The sequence below is a fragment of the Numenius arquata genome, chromosome 4 (assembly GCF_964106895.1).
Source record: "Numenius arquata chromosome 4, bNumArq3.hap1.1, whole genome shotgun sequence".
In the NCBI taxonomy this organism is placed as follows: domain Eukaryota; kingdom Metazoa; phylum Chordata; class Aves; order Charadriiformes; family Scolopacidae; genus Numenius; species Numenius arquata.
Window position 1 is genome coordinate 32687547 of NC_133579.1, and position 18522 is coordinate 32706068.

Sequence of the window (18522 nt, forward strand, 5' to 3'; positions counted from 1 at the left end):
GTTCACATTCATGGATTATGAAAATAATTTTCCTCAGAACAGTGATAACTGATGTCTCTAGGTGTTAAAAGTTAAATTGGAATGGATTCAGGCAATGCTTTGCTGAATGAAAGAGAAATCTAATTTATCCTTCTAGGTGATGTTTTGTGATTGGGCTTTTCTTTTTTTTTGACTGAGCTCATCTGGTCACCGCGCATTTCCCTGATTCATTCAGAAGGTCACCATTTATCTTTAAGAATGCTTTAAGCACTTGGGGAGGAACGCATTGATCTTAAAACCTGACAGAAATACAGCAGAGCGACCATCTTTGAGGAATGGGTGACGTTTACTCGTTTCTTTTCGTTACGGCTCTCTCTCGCCCGGCAGCTGTGGAGCTCCCCGCCCCTCTTGCGTTACCAATAGAGAATTGCGTAAGAGCGTTGCCCGATAAAAAAGCAAGTTTGGCTCCCACAGCTGTATATTATGAAACTAAAGTACTTGCGAAGTACAATTCTAGATTCAGAGCCCTTGGGTACTGTTTGGGAATTTGAAAATAGAGGTGCCTCTGTTTGTACCCTTAAAAAAAAATAAATTGAAATAATTACAACTTCTAGGGCAGCAGACTAGCTTGTAGTCATGAGCAGTCTTTCCTTTAAAAAAATAGGACGGATGAGAACACTCAGATTTCACTGTTCCCACTTTTTGTTTGATAAATAAATGATCCCTGCTGAGTCAACTCCGCTTCAAAAAGCAAAAAAGGATAGGTCCCTTCATGTGAATAATCTTAATTATTAGCAAACGTTTGCCAATACAGGAAGTTTAAGCAGTTTTTGTGAGATCTGATGGAAGAGACGCAGTTTGCAACTTCACAGTGAAACTAACAGCTTTTGGGATTCATAATGTAAAGAAGAACCCTCTTTAAAATGTATGCAAAATACCCACAGTTATTCTGCAGTGGGGAGGGATTCAATGTTGGAATCCTTTGCAGCTCTGTCTGGTGGAGCACAGGAAAGGTGCGTTATTTCACCGTGCCACCTACCTTAGGTATTTTAGCCACTAAGACAAAAGAAGAAAAGAGAGTAAGTTTCAGCGGAGCGCAAAGAAAACGTACAGGTATTTTAACAGTCGCTATACGTTGGCATTGCATTCCCTGTGTTAGCCTTGTACTTTCACATCAAACTAATGAAATTCGCCGGCACAACCTGCATTAATGCTTTGAAAGAGCTGTTGGGGAAAAAAAAAAAAAGGGCATTTCTCTAACACCCTAACAAAAATCCATACATAATGAGTGTGTGCTCCATTTTGGGGGTTGTGCAAGATTATTACATTTCTAATTGAGGTGCAGATACCTGAGTATTTGCGCTTTGGTGTTCTCATGGAGCAGGCCCGACTCAAGGCTCTTATTATTTTCTGTGGCACTTAATGAGGATTTAGGGGTGTTGCCGTCCGTGCTGGAACTCTCCTGGTTTGTACAGTTGGACACCGTGTTTGATAATCCAGGTTTGTGATCAGACGTGTATCTGACTTGAGACGTGGTAGGATTTGGGAGATTAACTTCATTTTTCCATAAGCAGAATTGCAGTTACGTGTTCTATGTGTCCTACTTGATTTTTGTTTTCAGATTTGAGGCAGAAGTGTAAAAGATGTGCTTAAGCAGCAGCAGACATTTTTTAGTGACACTCTGAGAGCCCATGAAATGCTGATCTGACTTTGCTTGGCATAAACATAGTATGTTAGATCTTGCAACTCATACTAAGAGGGACTTTTAAATGCATAGTATAAGCTCTCACTGAGAGCTCTCATCCTCCACGAGAGGATTGCTTATAACTCACATATGCACATAAAGACAAGCTTAAAGCTCTAATTCCCAATCAGCAGATGATATGCATTGGTGGCAATAATAGTATTAAAGTATTTTTGGTTTGGAGTACCGAATTTATAGTTTTTCCAGTTCCTTTCAGTATCTTATTCCATAGGTTTGTTGCCTACTTTAGGATGTGAAATGAAAATCTAAAGGACATCACATGTCATTTTTGTAACGGCAAAATCTAAATACATATGAAATACGGAAGTAGCCTATTTAAAAAGTAATCAAACCACGTAAGCATTTGGACATCGGTAGGAATGAAAAACAATGGACATTTTCATGAATTCAACAGGTTTCATGATTTTCAGTGGGTTGTCTTCACGAAAGATACGCAATGAATTTAAAAGAAACCATACAAAATTTACAAATTTCAAACTCCTATAGATCTGAACAGTACATTTAGATGGCCTCAGGAAACCAAACTGTTCCACAGCCTACAGGATGTAATGCTTAACCCCCACTAGCAAATTTGCGACCGTATTGGTGGACCAAAATGAGCCTTTAAGTGTTAAGTGATGAATGACTGTTGGTGCTGGTTTGTGGGAAGAGGGAGGTGAAAGAGCAGCCGGCGATTTGTAACCTGCTGGCTCAGCTGATCGTGTGTAGTCCTTGAAAGGGACTCTGAAGCCAAACTCTAAGGAAATTCCTACACAGGTTTGAGTTTCTGTAGTTAGTACCATCTCAAACCAGTATTCCGAAGAGGAATTGAGATGCATCCTTTCAGTGAATATATATACTATTTTTTTTTTAAACAGGAGGAAATATATTATATACAGTTTGACTCGAGCAACAATGGGAAATGTGCCAGGCGCTTGCAGACAGAAATTGCTCTGTCTCAGGACTGGGAGGTGCTCTGTACCTGGGGCTTTGTGTTCCTGGGGGCAGGTGACACCGCGTCAGAGCCGTCCAGTGCTGCTACCCAGGGTCTCAGCAGGCAGCCATAGAACATACAGCACATGTGGAGTGTGTATAATATCTCTCCATGCTTATTCCAGTAATAATAGACCTACTGCAACATACACTGCTAAACCAGAGCTGTGTTAAGCTGCTGTCGTTGCTTCCATTTTCATTCACGTACAACCCGAGTGCCTGTTTGGTCAGTGATGGTGCTTGTTCCAGGCTCTTCACAACCTACTGAGCTGTTACAAAAAGCAGTGGGAATGCTGACTTCTTCCCAATATGCTGGTCCGATGGTGACAGAAATAATTAGCTAATTCAGCAGGCTTCTTCTAATCGCTTTAGAAAGGATGAACCACACATCCTTGTAATGGTGCTGTTTGTTAGCTTTTACTAATGTGGAAATGGGGTCTACAGGAGAGATGGGGAGGGGCTCTTTATGAAGGAGTGTGGTGATAGGACGAGGGGTAAAGGCTTTAAACTGAAAGAGGGGAGATTCAGATCAGATATCAGGAAGAAATTCTTCACTATGAGGGTGGTGAGGCACTGGAACAGCTTGCCCAGAGAAGTTGTGGATGCCCCATCCCTGGAAGTGTTCAAGGCCAGGCTGGATGGGGCTTTGAGCAACCTGGTCTAGTGGGAGGTGTCCCTGCCCATGGCAGGGGGGTTGGAACCAGATGATCTTTAAGGTCCCTTCCAACCCTAACCATTCTATGATTCTATGAACTGAAGAGAGAAGTGAAATAACTTGCTGGAAGTAACAAAGCAGAATTGGTAGGAAGAGAGATGCAGAGTCCAGGAGATTCTGCTTTCCAGTGTTGTGCTGAGATCATGAATATAATCTTTGTCTAGAAACAGCTGATGAATGGAAAGAGGAAGAATTCTTAGCAGAAAGATGGGAATAAAGAACACGGGATAAAAGAACAGAGATGACTTAAAAGGAAGAAGCCCAAGGAAGATGAGAAGCAAGACGGCATGAAGAAGGAAACTGGTGAACACTGACCATCCAGAGAGGTAGGTGATCATCGATGAAGTGATGATTGATAATCCAGAACCACATTTCCCCATAACCCTCTTACTCCTTAGTGTCTTGATGATTAGAGTTCACAAATTAGGAGGTGAGAGGAAAGAATTACTGGGGGGAAAAAGAAGAATCAGGACAACTGTTCAGGACTGTTGTTCTGTTTTATGATGGATCCTGAGTGCGAGATTGGTGCCCGATGGCACCAATGAAAAACCTTCTGGGTTTTTCTCCATGTCCAATTCATTCCATTGTTGTGACACTTGATCAATGGTTCCAGGGGCAAAACCTGATGCTTTAATTTACCATTGCTTTTCTGAAGCATTTTTCTGCCTAGCATCAATCATTTTATGCAAATATTCTTCATGAGAGACATTCTTTATCTGCTTGGACATAGTCTCTGGTGCATATTCACTACTGTTCTCTGTGCGGTTTTACCTCGTTGGTATCAGTCAATGACCTAGATTAAGCCTTGTTGAAATTACCCACCACAGAAACCCAGTGCAAAGCTTTGAGGTTTTTTGTCAAGAACAATCGCTCCAGCAGAAAAGAGATTTTTGGCTGGCAGGTGTTCTCAGGGTAGTTTCCAGGGTAATTTCTGCTACCAACAAACTTCCCGGCCTTAAGGAGTTAACTGTACGTGGCCAAGAGCTGGAAGGCATCAAGGGTTAGTATTCACAATGATCAATTTCTGTTGATCAGACCACATACTTGGTGGAGATGCATCTCTTGGTGCTGCTACAGCAAAAGAACCTAACCTTGTGGTTATGGTTATCAGCAAGAAAGCAGAAACTTGAAAAAAATTTTTAAAAGGCCAATTGCCTTATATTTTCATATAGTCAAGAAGCTCATACAATAAAAAAGATTATAATTATTTGGAAAACAAAATTATAAATACCGGTGTACGCTATTGCTTTACAGCTGCTGGCCAGAAGAGTAAAATCTTACTACAACCTTAATTTTTTGCAACGCGCACTTCATCTCTCAGATTGCACCCACTCACACACCCACAAACTATTTTATTAGTTTTCGTCTTTGAAGGGACTGGCCCAATTTTCTTTCTTTTCTGCCTTTAGTTTGCCATTTTCTTACTTGTAACAACCTGTACAAGAGTTTAGTAGGTATTACTGCCTCCATCAGCATAACTTATGGGGAGAGTGTAGTAGTATGAAGAGTTTAATATTAGGAAATAATTAAATATTAGGAAATAATTAGATATGGTGTGGTTAATAGGGTAATTTACTGAAACAAATGCTGTCAATCAGAGGTAAAATTTCCAATCATGTAGTCAGAATAAATTGGGGGGACAACAGATGACCCACCCAAATCCTGAAGCCTGTAGTTTCCAAGGCATGTTCATTGTACGATATATTAGAAATGAGAAAGATGCATCGTGAACGAAAGGCAGAACAGAGCTGAGGACCCTCTTGGGTCTGCAGCAGTAATTCAGTATATGTTTCACCAACACTTTTTAAATTGCTTTGTGTGAAGTTTGATACAAGCAGCTGAAAATGGTGGTGGAGGATTTTGTGTAGCTCAGAAATGAAATCCTCCCACTTGTTTAAACACATCCCCCCACGCCCCCTCGGCTATGTCACGATAAAATTAAATCCTGACCTTATTCTCAACCGGGCCGTGGTACCCTGCAGTTGAACCACAGAGGATTTGCTGCAGAACACCCCAGGCCTGTTCCCACCACGAGACCCCAAAGCTGCCATCGCTGCCTCTCCTGCGGCCGTGGCTCTGCCCTGACACTAAAGTCCTGGCAAAGCCCCTCAGCAAAGGCTGTGACTTCCACAAGCACCCGAGAGAATCCTTGGAGCTCTTTTCACAGCACCCCATTAGCTCCCTCTTAAACTGATGATTATTATTATATGTCATACTGGTGGATAGGAGAAGCTAGAAATAGTCTAGCAAAGACTGAACTGGAAGATGCCGCTAGAAGTTTAATGAAAAGGGGAAATCTTTTGCTGTAGAATGATCAGAAACAGGTGATCTTTAAAATGCTTCAGTCGATTAATTAGTATTTCAGCCTGCACACATTACTCAATCCATTTCTGAATTTAAGAGGCAAAACCACACCATGTAAACAGTAATAAAAGCCGTGAAGCACGTACACAGGCTTTTCCTCCCCACCCAGTCATGAGCTTCTCTTCAACTTCTAATACGAATCGAGGAGCCCCAACTACTCTGTCCCATTTCTGACCAGTTTCCGAGCACCCCCTGCCCCACAGCCGCGCTCAGCCTGGGCACGGAGTGTCGCTGATACTTCACCAAAAGTCAGCGCTTGCTCTTCCAGGCAGCCCTCACGTGGCACGTAACCCAGCCCGACTTCCAAATTCCTCTTACAGTTTGCAATAATTGCTTCAAGCAGTTATTCGTTTGAAAAACGCGAGAGATAATTAGTTGCGGTGCATTAAATAATGCGTTAATTATTAAGCATGTATAACGTGTACGGTTATACGTGTGTTAAATGAATATGGCAGGATCAATCCTATGTAATGTTGGCTGCTGAGCCTTTCCCTTACCACCCGCTGTGCGGGACTCACCTGTTGATAATTGCTTGTTTTGTACTGGTTACTACTTTTTTAAGAGAGACAAACACAAAGCGCTCCAAGGCCTGCCCCAAGTGAAATGAGCTTTAACCAAACTGGCAATTATGATACGGCAATTCATTTTTAGGTCATTCACCATTCACTACTACCTGCTACCGGATTCAGCTCCCATTACTGTAAAGCTAGAACACCGGATTTAGCAGCTTCAGTTATTTCAAACCTAGTCATTTCCTCCGGGAGGCAACCGTTATTTGTTTCCGTCCAACACGCTGTTTCAACTGGATTTTGTCGAAAGACGTACAGCCTCTTCCAGGGATCTGAAACCCCAGCACATACTATGAAGTAGTTTGTTGCAACTTCTGTTAATGGATTAAAGTTTTTAAAACAAATTAAATCATTAGTACACCGGTTTTGTCATGTAAACATTTTAATGAATACAATAAAGCACATATAAAGCAAAAGATTAAAACAAAATTGTTACAACCACCATAAACTATATAAAAAAAATTTTTTACAAGCATATTGCTTGCACAGCAGGCTTTACAAACCAGTGTCTCACGAGCAATACCACTCCCTGAAAACTAATGGAAAGAAAAATCACAGTAAGTATTGGCTTAAATCACTTCATACACCAGTCAGACCAGCATTGATTTGAACTACTTTTCAAAGTCTTCATGGCGCTGTAGCGTACATTAAAGCTCGCACAAGAAACGTGACTAGAGTTCAAGTGCAAAAAGAAAAAAAAAGATGCCTGGATGTTCTGACAATTGCATCGCTCCACGTCATTATTTAAAACCGCCATTCCTAAACTTTTTTGCCTGTGCAGGTTTATCTTTTTTCTGTAGATCCCCATCTCACCAGGGTCTGGGCTGGGTTTGGAACGGCTGGCTCAGAAACCCTGAGCTAAAACCCTGGTTCTGCGCAACTTGAAAAGAACTTCAGCCCCAGCGCTCCCCACGCCCCCTGGCTGGAGGGAAGGAGGGAGGGAGGGGAAGCCCCGTGTCCCCCCTTCCATATTCCCAGCAGCCAAACACATATATATTGGGAAAGAAATACAGGAGCGAGGCTTCATACAGGCAACGGCAGAACGTTACAAGACTGCGTACAAAACTGAAGCAAAATCTAAGAGAAAAATTGATTTAATCTTTCACTAAGTCTGGTTTCAGACTATTACTTTCTGTCACTCGCAATATTTCCATCGCTGCAAGTGTGTCACAAACGCAGTTTAAAAGTTTAGTACGTTAATGCATAATGTTAAACTAGGACAGAAAAGTTCTTATTTCACAATCCAAACTTTAGTAAGAAAAAAAAGTAATCATAAACAAATGAATTACAAAAGCATGAACAGTAGCGTAAAAGAAACAAACCAGCTCTCAGTACATATCGAAATTGAATCCAGGCTACTATCTAGGAGGCGCCAGAAAGATTTGATCATTTTAACGAACTTGCTTACACGCTTTACAAATGTTTAGATAAATATTCTATAAAGATTAGAAAGGAAGTAATTTATAGTTACACTACTGCCTTGCATGCTTTTTAAAATGTCTGCACCGCAGTTTCTTTCTGTCACCCTTTTAAAATCTTCTTTAATACCATACAATTTAGGCTGTGCACAACAATAGTTTTGTTTGGAATATTCTACCTTAAAAAGAAATTCTTCAAAGTACAAAATTCAAGCTGTTTTTGACTAAGTTATCTAAAATCATGATGGGGCAGGGGGAACAATGGCAAATGCATTTGTTGCCCCTTAGAGGAGAAGGAGTATTTCTGTAGGTTCCAGTATTTCTATTTTCATTTACTCCCATGGGACTCCCACGGACTCTTAATTTAACTTCGGAATTCCAGGGTAAGGGAGAACCTGCTCCACGGGAGAAGAGGAGGCCACCGAACAGTCCCCGCTTTGTTCCTACCCCACCTTTCCGTACACAATAGTGATTATTATTCATTAACGTACTTTTCAGCTATGGCTGCAAGACGAAAATGCCTCCACAAAGAATTTATAATGTGTTTTGCTTGAATGCCAGCCCTAAATCTGTACAAAGAGCAAGTGTTGTGTTGGCATTCCAGTGCTTGCTGGTGTGGGTAGTGGAGATACACGCTCCCACTGGGGCACAAGCTGGCTGAGAAAGGAAGATCGCAAGAAAGGCAACTGCAGAATCGCTTTGAAATGCTTCAAAAGAAATTAATCAGAAACAAGTGCAAGGAAATAAACACTGCAGCTCTAGGAACTTTTCAATTCGAAGCCTTTGAAATTCATTCCTTTAAGGTGCTTTTCACGGTATCTTATTTACCAAAGGCCTGTTTACTTAGTGGAGCCTGGAAAACTGCCAAGGGACTTTATTCTGCTTCAGCTCATCCGTGAACACCTTCATCAGCTCTCAGTGCTCTGACACTCTACAAAATTCAGCAAGTGACAACTATTTAGGTTTTAAGCACAAATAAGACTATTAGCCATCTAGATTTCCTCTGTATACACACGTATAAATAAAAGACACCACAAGCGCCTTCCTTGATACAAGAAACCAAAAGGCGTTGATTCAAAGGCTGAATAAATAATGATTGAAGCAACTGTCTGTGGCGCTTGCTCAATATTTTCTCCACTGACACCCTCCTATGACAGAGCCTCCTGGGACGTGTTTTCACGCATCACTATTATCACTGTGTGACACAGTGCCGGGGAGGCTTTGGCACTGCAAGTCCTAATGGGACTGACTTTTGCCAACATAATAAAACTGCTCTGTGCTTCCAGCTGAGATCTGCAAGCCAGGACTCTGTAACATTATATGTTGTTCTTCAAAAAAAAATTAATTACTTCTGCTAGGTAAAAAAATGTTAGAATTTTCCATAATTCTGTACTGTTTTGCAGACATTTAAGTGCTTCAAACTGGCAGTTTATTGAACAGCAACAGAGCTAAGACAGATGATATCCTGTCCTCTCATACATAACTCCGTAGAGATCTGTAGAGAATCATAGCAATCGTGTTCACACCAAAGGATGAAATACAGAATCTGTACAACTTGCAGCCATTTTTCAGTCATCACTACTAGAAAGTGAGTCGGTTGGTTTATTGCTAAGCAAGAACGTACATACCTCTGTATATTCTCTACGTGGAATCTAAGTTTTTGGTATTGTTTCCTTGGTGTACAAAGAGCATGTCATATACTATTTTTCATCCAGTAACACAGTATATGAATAAACCAGCAAGAGTTGAGCTAGCCAACCAGCTTCCAGAAAATAACAGTGGTGGGAACAGTCTCTGAAATTTCCAGTAACAGTAAGAAAAGTGGTTTTCTTCATTCTCACAGCAACTGCTTGTTGTGTATGTATCACGTACCTACAGAAACGACTGTGTAATTGCTAAACCTTTGTCATAAGCATTATAGTCCCCAGTTCACAAATGTGAGAAACAAGATGACCAAAACGCACAGCTTTGCTTAGAACCGGCTACCAAGCGTGAGAAGCTTCTGTTTTTAAGTTTCTGGAGTATTTTTCATCCAGTGGCTCTACATTACAACAGCTCTCCAGGGCGGGCTATTACACATTGTGCTTCCGAGTGCGGAGCTGTGAAGCGCAGGGACAGCCTGCAGCTCTCGTAGCATCACAAACCAGTTTCAAACCACAGGGCAGCAGGTATCGTGTCCCAGTGCAACACTATGACACAGTCCATCTGGGAAAGCTGCACGTGCTAATGTCACGGGTAAGAACTCCTGAACAGCCAGCAAAGGTTGTCAGAGGTTATTGAAATATTTGGGCCCAGCCAGCAACTATGAGTGTTGTTTTTTTGCAACACACAACTTGTGCAAGACATCAAACAACGTAATAATCAGCTGAAACAAAGGTTTTACAGCCCTGCAGTAGTTCCACTCAAATGCTTATGTAGTGTGTGAGCACACAAACACAAGACTCCGCTTATCATTTACGCGGCAAAGGGTACGGTGAAAATATCTTAAACTTTGCCACTCAAACAACAGTGAGCTAACATGCCACCTGCATAAATTACCAGAGGCGGTGGGTTAATCCGGGAAAAGCAAAGAATTCAAGTAATATCCTTTCATCAGTACCTTGTTTTTCAGTTCATAATGAAGAAATGGGTTACACAATTTCTAATTTGAAATGCTTGGAATATAAATCTTCCCTCCTTGCCAGAATAAAGCAGCTGGACTACTTTGTACACCTGGCATTCAGGGTAGTATCTGTCAAGCCATCTCCTCAGCAATGCTATCAGCTGACCTTAAAACGCGCTCTTGCGCAAGCAGGCTGAGAATCTGGCCACAGTTCTTGTTGTTTTTCTAACATCTATTTCCAAGCCTGTCCCTCAGTTAGTGCCAAACTATCTAGAGCTTGTCTTGCACTTAGTGCTTTCATCCAGCCCCGTTTTGCAAATATTTAAACAACACACAGAAGCAGACTGAAGTTTCTCTAAATGGCAGAGCATACAAATGCATACAATGCACCACATCAAATGTTCATAAAAATCCCTCTCAGTAATATTTCTAGAGCCACCTGGATTTCTAATACTCCTCGTTACTCCCCAGAATAGCTTCTCTTGCTCCCCAGATCTATGGTTTTTTTTGCTGTTGTTTGCAGTTTAAAGCTAAGCATTAAATTACACACCTGCAAGTACCGTCTTGCTGGCTAAGTCAACTCTTGCGTTATAGCAGTTACACCTTTCTTTTAGTCCCCCCCTTCCTGTTTAATTGTACTTTATTTTGCTGTGGCTGCGCAGTTCTCTATTCCTCAGAGCTCACCTTGCCCGAGCCCCGCCGGGGAACGTGTCTTTCACCTCCAAAGAATCTGCCCAGCGAGTCAAGTAGACCCGAGTCTCTGTGCCTTGGAGATCCATGTCTAGCATGGTCTGTAGTGCTCGCAGAGGCCATTTTTGATCCGTGCCGGAAAGAGGAGCGTTTTTGTGAAGCCATCAAATCCGAATTCTCTGAAGCTGCTGCACTGTCCTCTTGGATGGTTTGTAGCTCGTCTGACTCCGAGGGCCGATCTTTGAAGGTGTTGTCTTCTCTTCCTGGGGCATCTCGGGAAAAGAGGCGGATCAAGTGGGGGCGACCAGTCGTGTCAGCTGGGTTGGCCTCGGGCCAGGCATTCTTTGGGTCTGCTGTGCCTTTGGAGTCTGTCACCGCTGGGCTCTTCGTGGAGGTCCCATTGTTCTGGTTCACATCTGCCTCTCCTGCAAACAACAAGGATGAGATATGAATACAGGCCTGTGAAAAACAGCCCCGGAACAATGCTGCTTTCTTTCCCTTGCCTTGAGATGCCCATTTCATACAAAACCCGTAATATGTGCAGTTGGAATGAAACTATGTTCTCTACCAGCCTTTAAGAACATTAAGCTATCTTGGAACCGAAACCAGGATGTTCTCACACAAAATTTGCAGTAGTTCCAGGTGGTTTTTTTAATTAGAAGAATTTGTAAATAGCTCAATAGGTTGTTAGAAGCACAAATGAAACTGATTTTATTCACGTGGAAAGCTTACTGATAAGGAGGCTTATCAGTTAGTGTCTGAACAATCAGCATTCCCGTACTTTCCCTTGAGGACTGCAACTCGAAAATGTGCCTGTTTTCTCCAAAACAAGAAAAAAAAAGTAATTAGTGACATCACAGGACTGTGCCTTCTCAAGCGCACGTTCTCTCTCCACGATGTCAGAGCTTTTGTACCCGAAGGTTTTATCCCCATTTGGAATCCCTCCCTGTAACTTCAATACCGATCAAACAAGTGTAATGAGGGAAGTTGTTTTGTCACTATTTAAATTGTCCTCACTTCCCAAAGGCAGAGAACACTAAACTGCAGTCTCTGCTTGGCCTCCCATGACAGGTTTTTCTCCACGTATGATCCTGGCAGTCAATGTATGATGTTCCAGCGGTGATGCTGAAAGGCCTAGAGCAAAACTGTCTGAGATTTGTATTTAATGCTTGTGAGAAGCACCAAAAAGGATTATCAGAAACTGATGAGCTTTCAGCCAATAAAGGTGCCGAGACAGACCTCCATGGAGCAAGTCTGCTGACTTCTCTGCAGTGGTGTTTTGATGCAAACAGAGAAGTATCTGAAAAGAATCAGCTGCAGCACACTTAGCCTTTAACCTGTTGTAGCTCCTTCTATCAGTGAAGAAAAAAAAAAAAAAGATTTATGGAGGTTTTTAGTCTATACCATTATTCCTACAGTTATAAAGGAAACTGCACCCACTGAGGAATATGTCTTACCTCCAAGGAACATCAAAAGAATATTAGTAGGACTCTGCCTGAGAAGCAACCTTGAGAGCTGACACCTCCCACACACTCACCCCACGTCAGAAACGTTTTTTGGAGGTAACAGAGCTCAAAATTTTAGAAATGAGTTACAGTTAGTCATATTGTCACCTTTAGGGTCTTCTAATCACCTCATTGAATCACCATTTGATTTAGTCTTGTGCCATGGGAGGGACAGGATCTGGCAAATACTCTTCCGTTTTCAAAGTACTCTGGGCTCAAGTTCTTTGCTGATTCACTAGAGCAATTTTAAACTTGACAGAGTCATTTCGCATCATTTCGCCTGCCCACAGGGCACCAAAGAAACCTTTTCTCAGGCTGAGAATAACTGTGAAATAATTTTATGGATGACGACCCGAGACGGTAACGACAGCTCCTGCAAATACACGCCGGTACTTAGGTTACAATTTGTTGTAATCAGGCTGCTACAGTTTTTCACAGAAAAAGCAGAACATGAAGTTTGGCTGTGCAACTTTTTTTTTTTTTTTTTTTCCTTCAGTAAAAACTACCTAGAAAATGTTGGGGAAACGTCACGAAAATTTTCTTTGGTTAAAAGGTCTAAAAGCATTTCTCAGAAATACAATGCTAATTGTCACTGAAGACCTCATCAGTGGGGAAAAGGAAAATATTTGCTGTCAACTTTGGGCTTTGGGTTTTCCCGAAAAGATACTTTCAAAGTTATTAAAAACTATTAAAGCCCCCAAATGATGATGTTCTTAATCAAATGAAAGAGAAAGTAACTAACATGGATATATGACACATTCTAAAACCGCAAAACATTTTAAATAGCAACTCTTAAGCCTAGATTCTATACCATAAGACAAATCCATTCAAGGACAGAAAAAGAAAAACAAACAAAAGAGCTATTGTGTTTAATTAAATGCATTAACAAAACACCAGAGCATCTGCATACTAATATTTTTTGCAACAGTTCTTCTTTGTGTCACTGAATACGGGCATTGGTAAGCAACAAAGAAGGGTATTTGTGCCACAAAAGTAGCTTCTCCCAATGCACAGGCAGTGAGCTATAAAGTATAAATCTTTCTGTATGCTTTATTTCAGTAATGAAAGCACACATTTAAGTTTTCCCCTACATTTTCTGCATGCTCTTCTCTAATACTTATAAATATATAGCAGAGAGACATTAATAGTTGAAAGAACTGATCTAAGTCTTCAAGTGCATCTGAGAGACAGTTCACTTTAATAATGTCTTAAGGATATCCAGAATTAATGGAGCATGTAAACATACACTTATCTGTTCATTTAGAAACAAATATTTAGAAGACTTCTATTAAAACCCATTATAAGTGCTGTGCATATGATACCTATATTTTATTTTTTGTTTCTCCCTGCAAGATGAAGCTCTCTTGTTGAAATAGAGTACCCTTCCTGTACCGTATCACGTGTACAAGAGAAAGCTGACCAGGAAGAAAGATGTCTTCAGGCATTTATTTTTTTTTTAAACCCTTGTAAAATGGGTTGAAGAGTAAGTGCAGCAGAATGCATTGCCGTAAGCATTACCGGAAGGCTATTAAAGTGTCCTCTGTTTACATTTTAAGTGAATAAAGTCATTGAAAGCGTGCAAGTGAGAGCATGAGGAAAGCACATCCTCACATTAGCCCAAAAGCAGCAGGAGGGAGCCAGATGCCGAGCAGGGATTTGGCACTCCAGGCGCGGCCGAGGACCGCTCCCAAAAGCGATGCCATCTTTCCACTTCCCCTCACTCTGTGCAGCTCTGGAGCCTGCCGCTGGCACAACCTTCCCTGTGGCCAGAGTGAACAAAGCCATTTGTTCCCTGTATACACAGTGACTCCCCAAACCAGGGAACATGGATGGATCAAAAATTCTGAGCAGTCTGTTAATGAATCAAAACAGAAATTCCAAAGGCGCTTGTGATGAAACAATATTAAATTCAACCACCCATTGCCTTTAATAGGAGCTAGGTCACATGTAAGCATTTTCAAAACCATCGTGCCTTAGTGCTCAAATTGACATTAATAGTTTATGCCATTTCTTGGGATAAACTTTTGCGTAAGCCCCTATTCAGCTGGGACCTCTCAGCCCCGTGGTTCAAACAACAGCTACTGTCAAGACCGTGGAAACTTGTTTTATACAAATTACAATCTCTGATGGAGAGTCCTTGGATACAAATATCCTTCTCCTGGGACACTTGGTAGAGCTGCTCTATGGCAGTCCCTCCTCCTTTGTGTACATAGAACTCTGTAGTCTTCTTCCATACAGAAGACAACCTAGAAAAAGGTCCTTAAGCTGTTTTAATGTGTTCAGTTTAAAAGAAAAGGATTACAAGTTTTTCATCTCCTCCCACTCCTCTCCAGTCTTGCTTTCTTGCAGATACTTGTAATTCCTCTCACATTCTTATTACTGCTCCCTCTACAAATGCTGTAAAATAAATGAGGAAAATGAAGCTGATAAAAGCTGAAGCATATGCCCCTGCTTTGGCTTCTCAAGAGAGGCTTAGTGCAACAGGCACAGCATATGGCAAATATTGATTGTAATAATACATGACAGCAGCTTAAATATTTGTACGAAGTCTTAAGAATTAAGTATTATTTACTCGTTACAAACACTAGAAAGTACATTAATCAAATCTGTAACACCGAATATTTAATATGTTTTATAGTAGCTACAGATTGCTGAGCCTGATTACTAATTTCCTTTTTCTTGGCCTTTCTCAGTGTATAAATATGAAAATTATCTCACTTAACTTCAGGGACCTTTTCATGTTAACTTAAGTCATGTATATTTATAAAGCAGTGCTCTCCAGTATATGAAATATAATGTGTATTTGTCCTTTTCTACTTCTTTGCTCCTCTCTCTTCTGTAAGACGACAACCGGATAGTTAAATGTAATGCAGTACAGTTCTCAGTTCTGAGCCAAGTATATTTCAGTAAGTTTACTGAAATGCTGCTAATAAAATATTAAATAAAACATCTGGAATTTTGTACTGACTTACCTGTTTCTAGTCACTTGAACAAGAAAAGGTTACACCTAAAAATTAATCATCTTTGTAACGCCTAAGATTTCACTGTCTTCAGTGAGCTGTAGCAGTAAGGCATATGTGCAATGTATTAGTAATAGTTTGCCTTGCATTATTTAAGAGGCTGAAAACCACTATTCTGGAACACATGACTTTTTGTAACGTTCATCGTCACTACATATAAGCTGCAGTTGAGGATGTCTGGGTTTCAACTCTGCATTAAGATGACCGTTTCCCAACATTTTGCCTTTCCTTTTTACGCAGTTAAGTAGGAAAAAGGAAAAGGACCTTAAGGAATTGTTTTGCAGCAAGTATAGCATCAGGCACCACTGGGAGCCCTAATTCAACTCTGGCTTTGGACACTGTCATGAAGCCACACACTTCCATTTCTCCTGCACTATCACACACCTCGCTTCTTACTCTGATCTTGAGTAGATAGGGCAGCAGAGCTTTGGGTACGCATGTAAATGAGGAGTTTCAACATGCAGCAGTAATTACACACCCCGATCTACTACAAAAGCCAGGACTGAATAAAAATCAGGCCAATTTAGCACTTAATTTCCTTGGAAAAATGACCCAACTATTTGGTGCTCAGCTGTATCAAGTATCAAAACCCTTTGTCCTGCAGCCTGCTGCAGGTCATCTGGCAGGAATGGCAAGACCAATCCTGGCTTCCAGCCAGAGCTCCACCGCTGGAGATGGCACCAAGAAGCCCTGCACGGCTTAGCGTGCAGTGGGAGTACCCGCTGGTCAGACAGAAAGGAGAAAAGGGGGTGAGAGAACAGGTGCAAACTGGTAAACTGGCACAGAGAAAGGTTCAGCAAGCAAGGCTACAGATCTCCTGCTTGTTCGCTGAGTCGCTTCAGAAAATACCAGAGCGTACCCGATCAAAATCCCTGAGGTGGTTCCACCCTCTCCCTCGGGCACCAGTGAGAGGTATGAGCCAGGTCCTGGTTTGGACTTTTACTGCAGCGCAGAACGGAGTGTCCACAGCCATTCGGCTTCACTTCACATAAATACTTGGGGAGAGGGAGGAAAGAATTATGTCTGTATTGTTAAATCCGAACTGCAAAGCTTGATTTATCCTCATTATGCTAAGACACTGCAGACAAAAAATGGCGCTCAGCCTAACTTTGCTAATATGGTTAGAAGGCAACATGCCATCAGACATTTCACTTCACAGATCTAATTACGGGGTTTGTCTGATGCTTGTCAAACTGTTGGAAATCAATTTTTAACAAATATTTCTGTTTGGAATAGATGGCATGCCGCATAATTGTGAAACAAACAGTTGGTCATAGCTCTGAACACAACTAGAATCGATCTGCTGCTGCCTTTAGCCTTTACACAAACATTTTTCCCAATTGCTAGCAGAATGAATGCAGAGAGAAATGCCAGCGTGTCTCATAATGCAGATTCACTTGAGTTTAACACTCCTGCTGCAGTTAGCCAAGAGACCGCTTCCATTACAGCTTGCTCTCTTCCCTCCCTCCTTGCCAAAGCTTATCACTTTTAGGGAAAAAAAATCCAGATTTTCTTTATCGCTTCAGAGTAACTGAAGGATGAACAATTTTCTGCACAAGAAACTCAGCTTTTCCTATGGACTTATCAAGCTGTAGACCAAAGCTCCACAGAAGTGAGAATAGCCATCTGCTAAGCATAACATGCACTCCTTTGACTTTCCTCCCTCACTGCATACATTAGACATTATAGAGCATATGAGGCTCTTGCAAGGCAGGACTGAAAGGTTGTGAGCGTGTTCCCACTCCGTTGATGAGTTGAGTACACCTCTACGCTGACCTCATGAAGCAGTGAATAAGGGGTCTTTTGTGGCACCGATTTCCTTACAACAAAGCTTAGTACTCAAAATATAGTAAAAAGTGGAAAACCCCACCTGGCACCTGTTACTACAGAATTGTATTCACTTCTATTGAACTAACTTGAAAAAAAGACCAAGTTTAGTTCTGTACTACATATTGGGTCCATAAAGATCCCTGGCTAAGCCTGCTAAAAAGGATTGCACTGCTGTTGGTAAAAGCACATGTTTTTAGGGCTGACATTGAGACTGCGTTCCTGTGGTCAGATGAATGGAACTTCCACTTAAAATTTTACAAGAAGAGCCCGACAAATGCTGCTTTCCCTGAATCCCTGCGGCTTCATGGAATACCAGTTCCCAGCCATTCTCTGCAGGCAGCATTATGCCCCCTGAGAGCTACTGCTGGACTGAAACCCAGTAGGTCAAATAGGATCACAGAATCATAGAATGGTTAGAGTTGGAAGGGACCTTAAAGATCATCGAGTTCCAACCCCCCTGCCATGGGCAGGGACACCTCCACTAGAGCAGGTTGCTCAAAGCCCCATCCAGCCTGGCCTTGAACACTTCCAGGGATGGGGCATCCACAACTTTTCTGGGCAACCCGTTCCAGTGTCTCACCAACCTCATAGTAAAGAATTTCTTCCTGATATCTGATCTAAATCTCCCCTCCTGTAGTTTAAAACCATTACCCTTCGTCCTATCGCTACACTCCCTGATAAAGAGCCCCTCCCCATCTCTCCTGTAGGCCCCTTAGGTACTTGAAGGATCTATTCATTCTAGACCTTTGCTAATACCTAAGTCTTGCCACCGTTGCTTTCAGAGTCCTGAAAGATCTCATCTCCCCAAGCCCTCCCTGGCCCTCTCCTGCTGAAGAGCAGCTGTCGGGGAAGCAGAGCTCAGCATCGCAGCAGAGCTCGCATGAAAACACAAAATGGTCTTGATAGAGAGAAGGGAAGTGCCAGTTCGCAGCCTATTATGGAAATACCTGTCTTCACAGGTTTAGCAGGAGAAAGGAGTGACAGTATGTCTATATTATTTATGCTTTTATTTTGGAGGAAATAAATAATAATACATAAATTTGAATATTTAAAAATAAATACAGCATTCATTCAGGTAGGAGTATGTACTTTT

General features: G+C 41.6%; 1 protein-coding gene across 2 annotated transcripts in view; it reads right to left on the reverse strand.

Annotated features, from left to right (window-relative positions):
- MBP (myelin basic protein) overlaps positions 1 to 18522 on the reverse strand; it is a 123992-nt gene that overhangs the window by 9254 nt on the left and 96216 nt on the right. For both annotated transcript variants that reach the window (XM_074146422.1, XM_074146423.1), the window contains exon 4: positions 11069 to 11499. In XM_074146422.1, coding sequence (XP_074002523.1) covers positions 11069 to 11499 — 431 coding nt within the window. The remainder of the gene's footprint in view (positions 1 to 11068; positions 11500 to 18522) is intronic.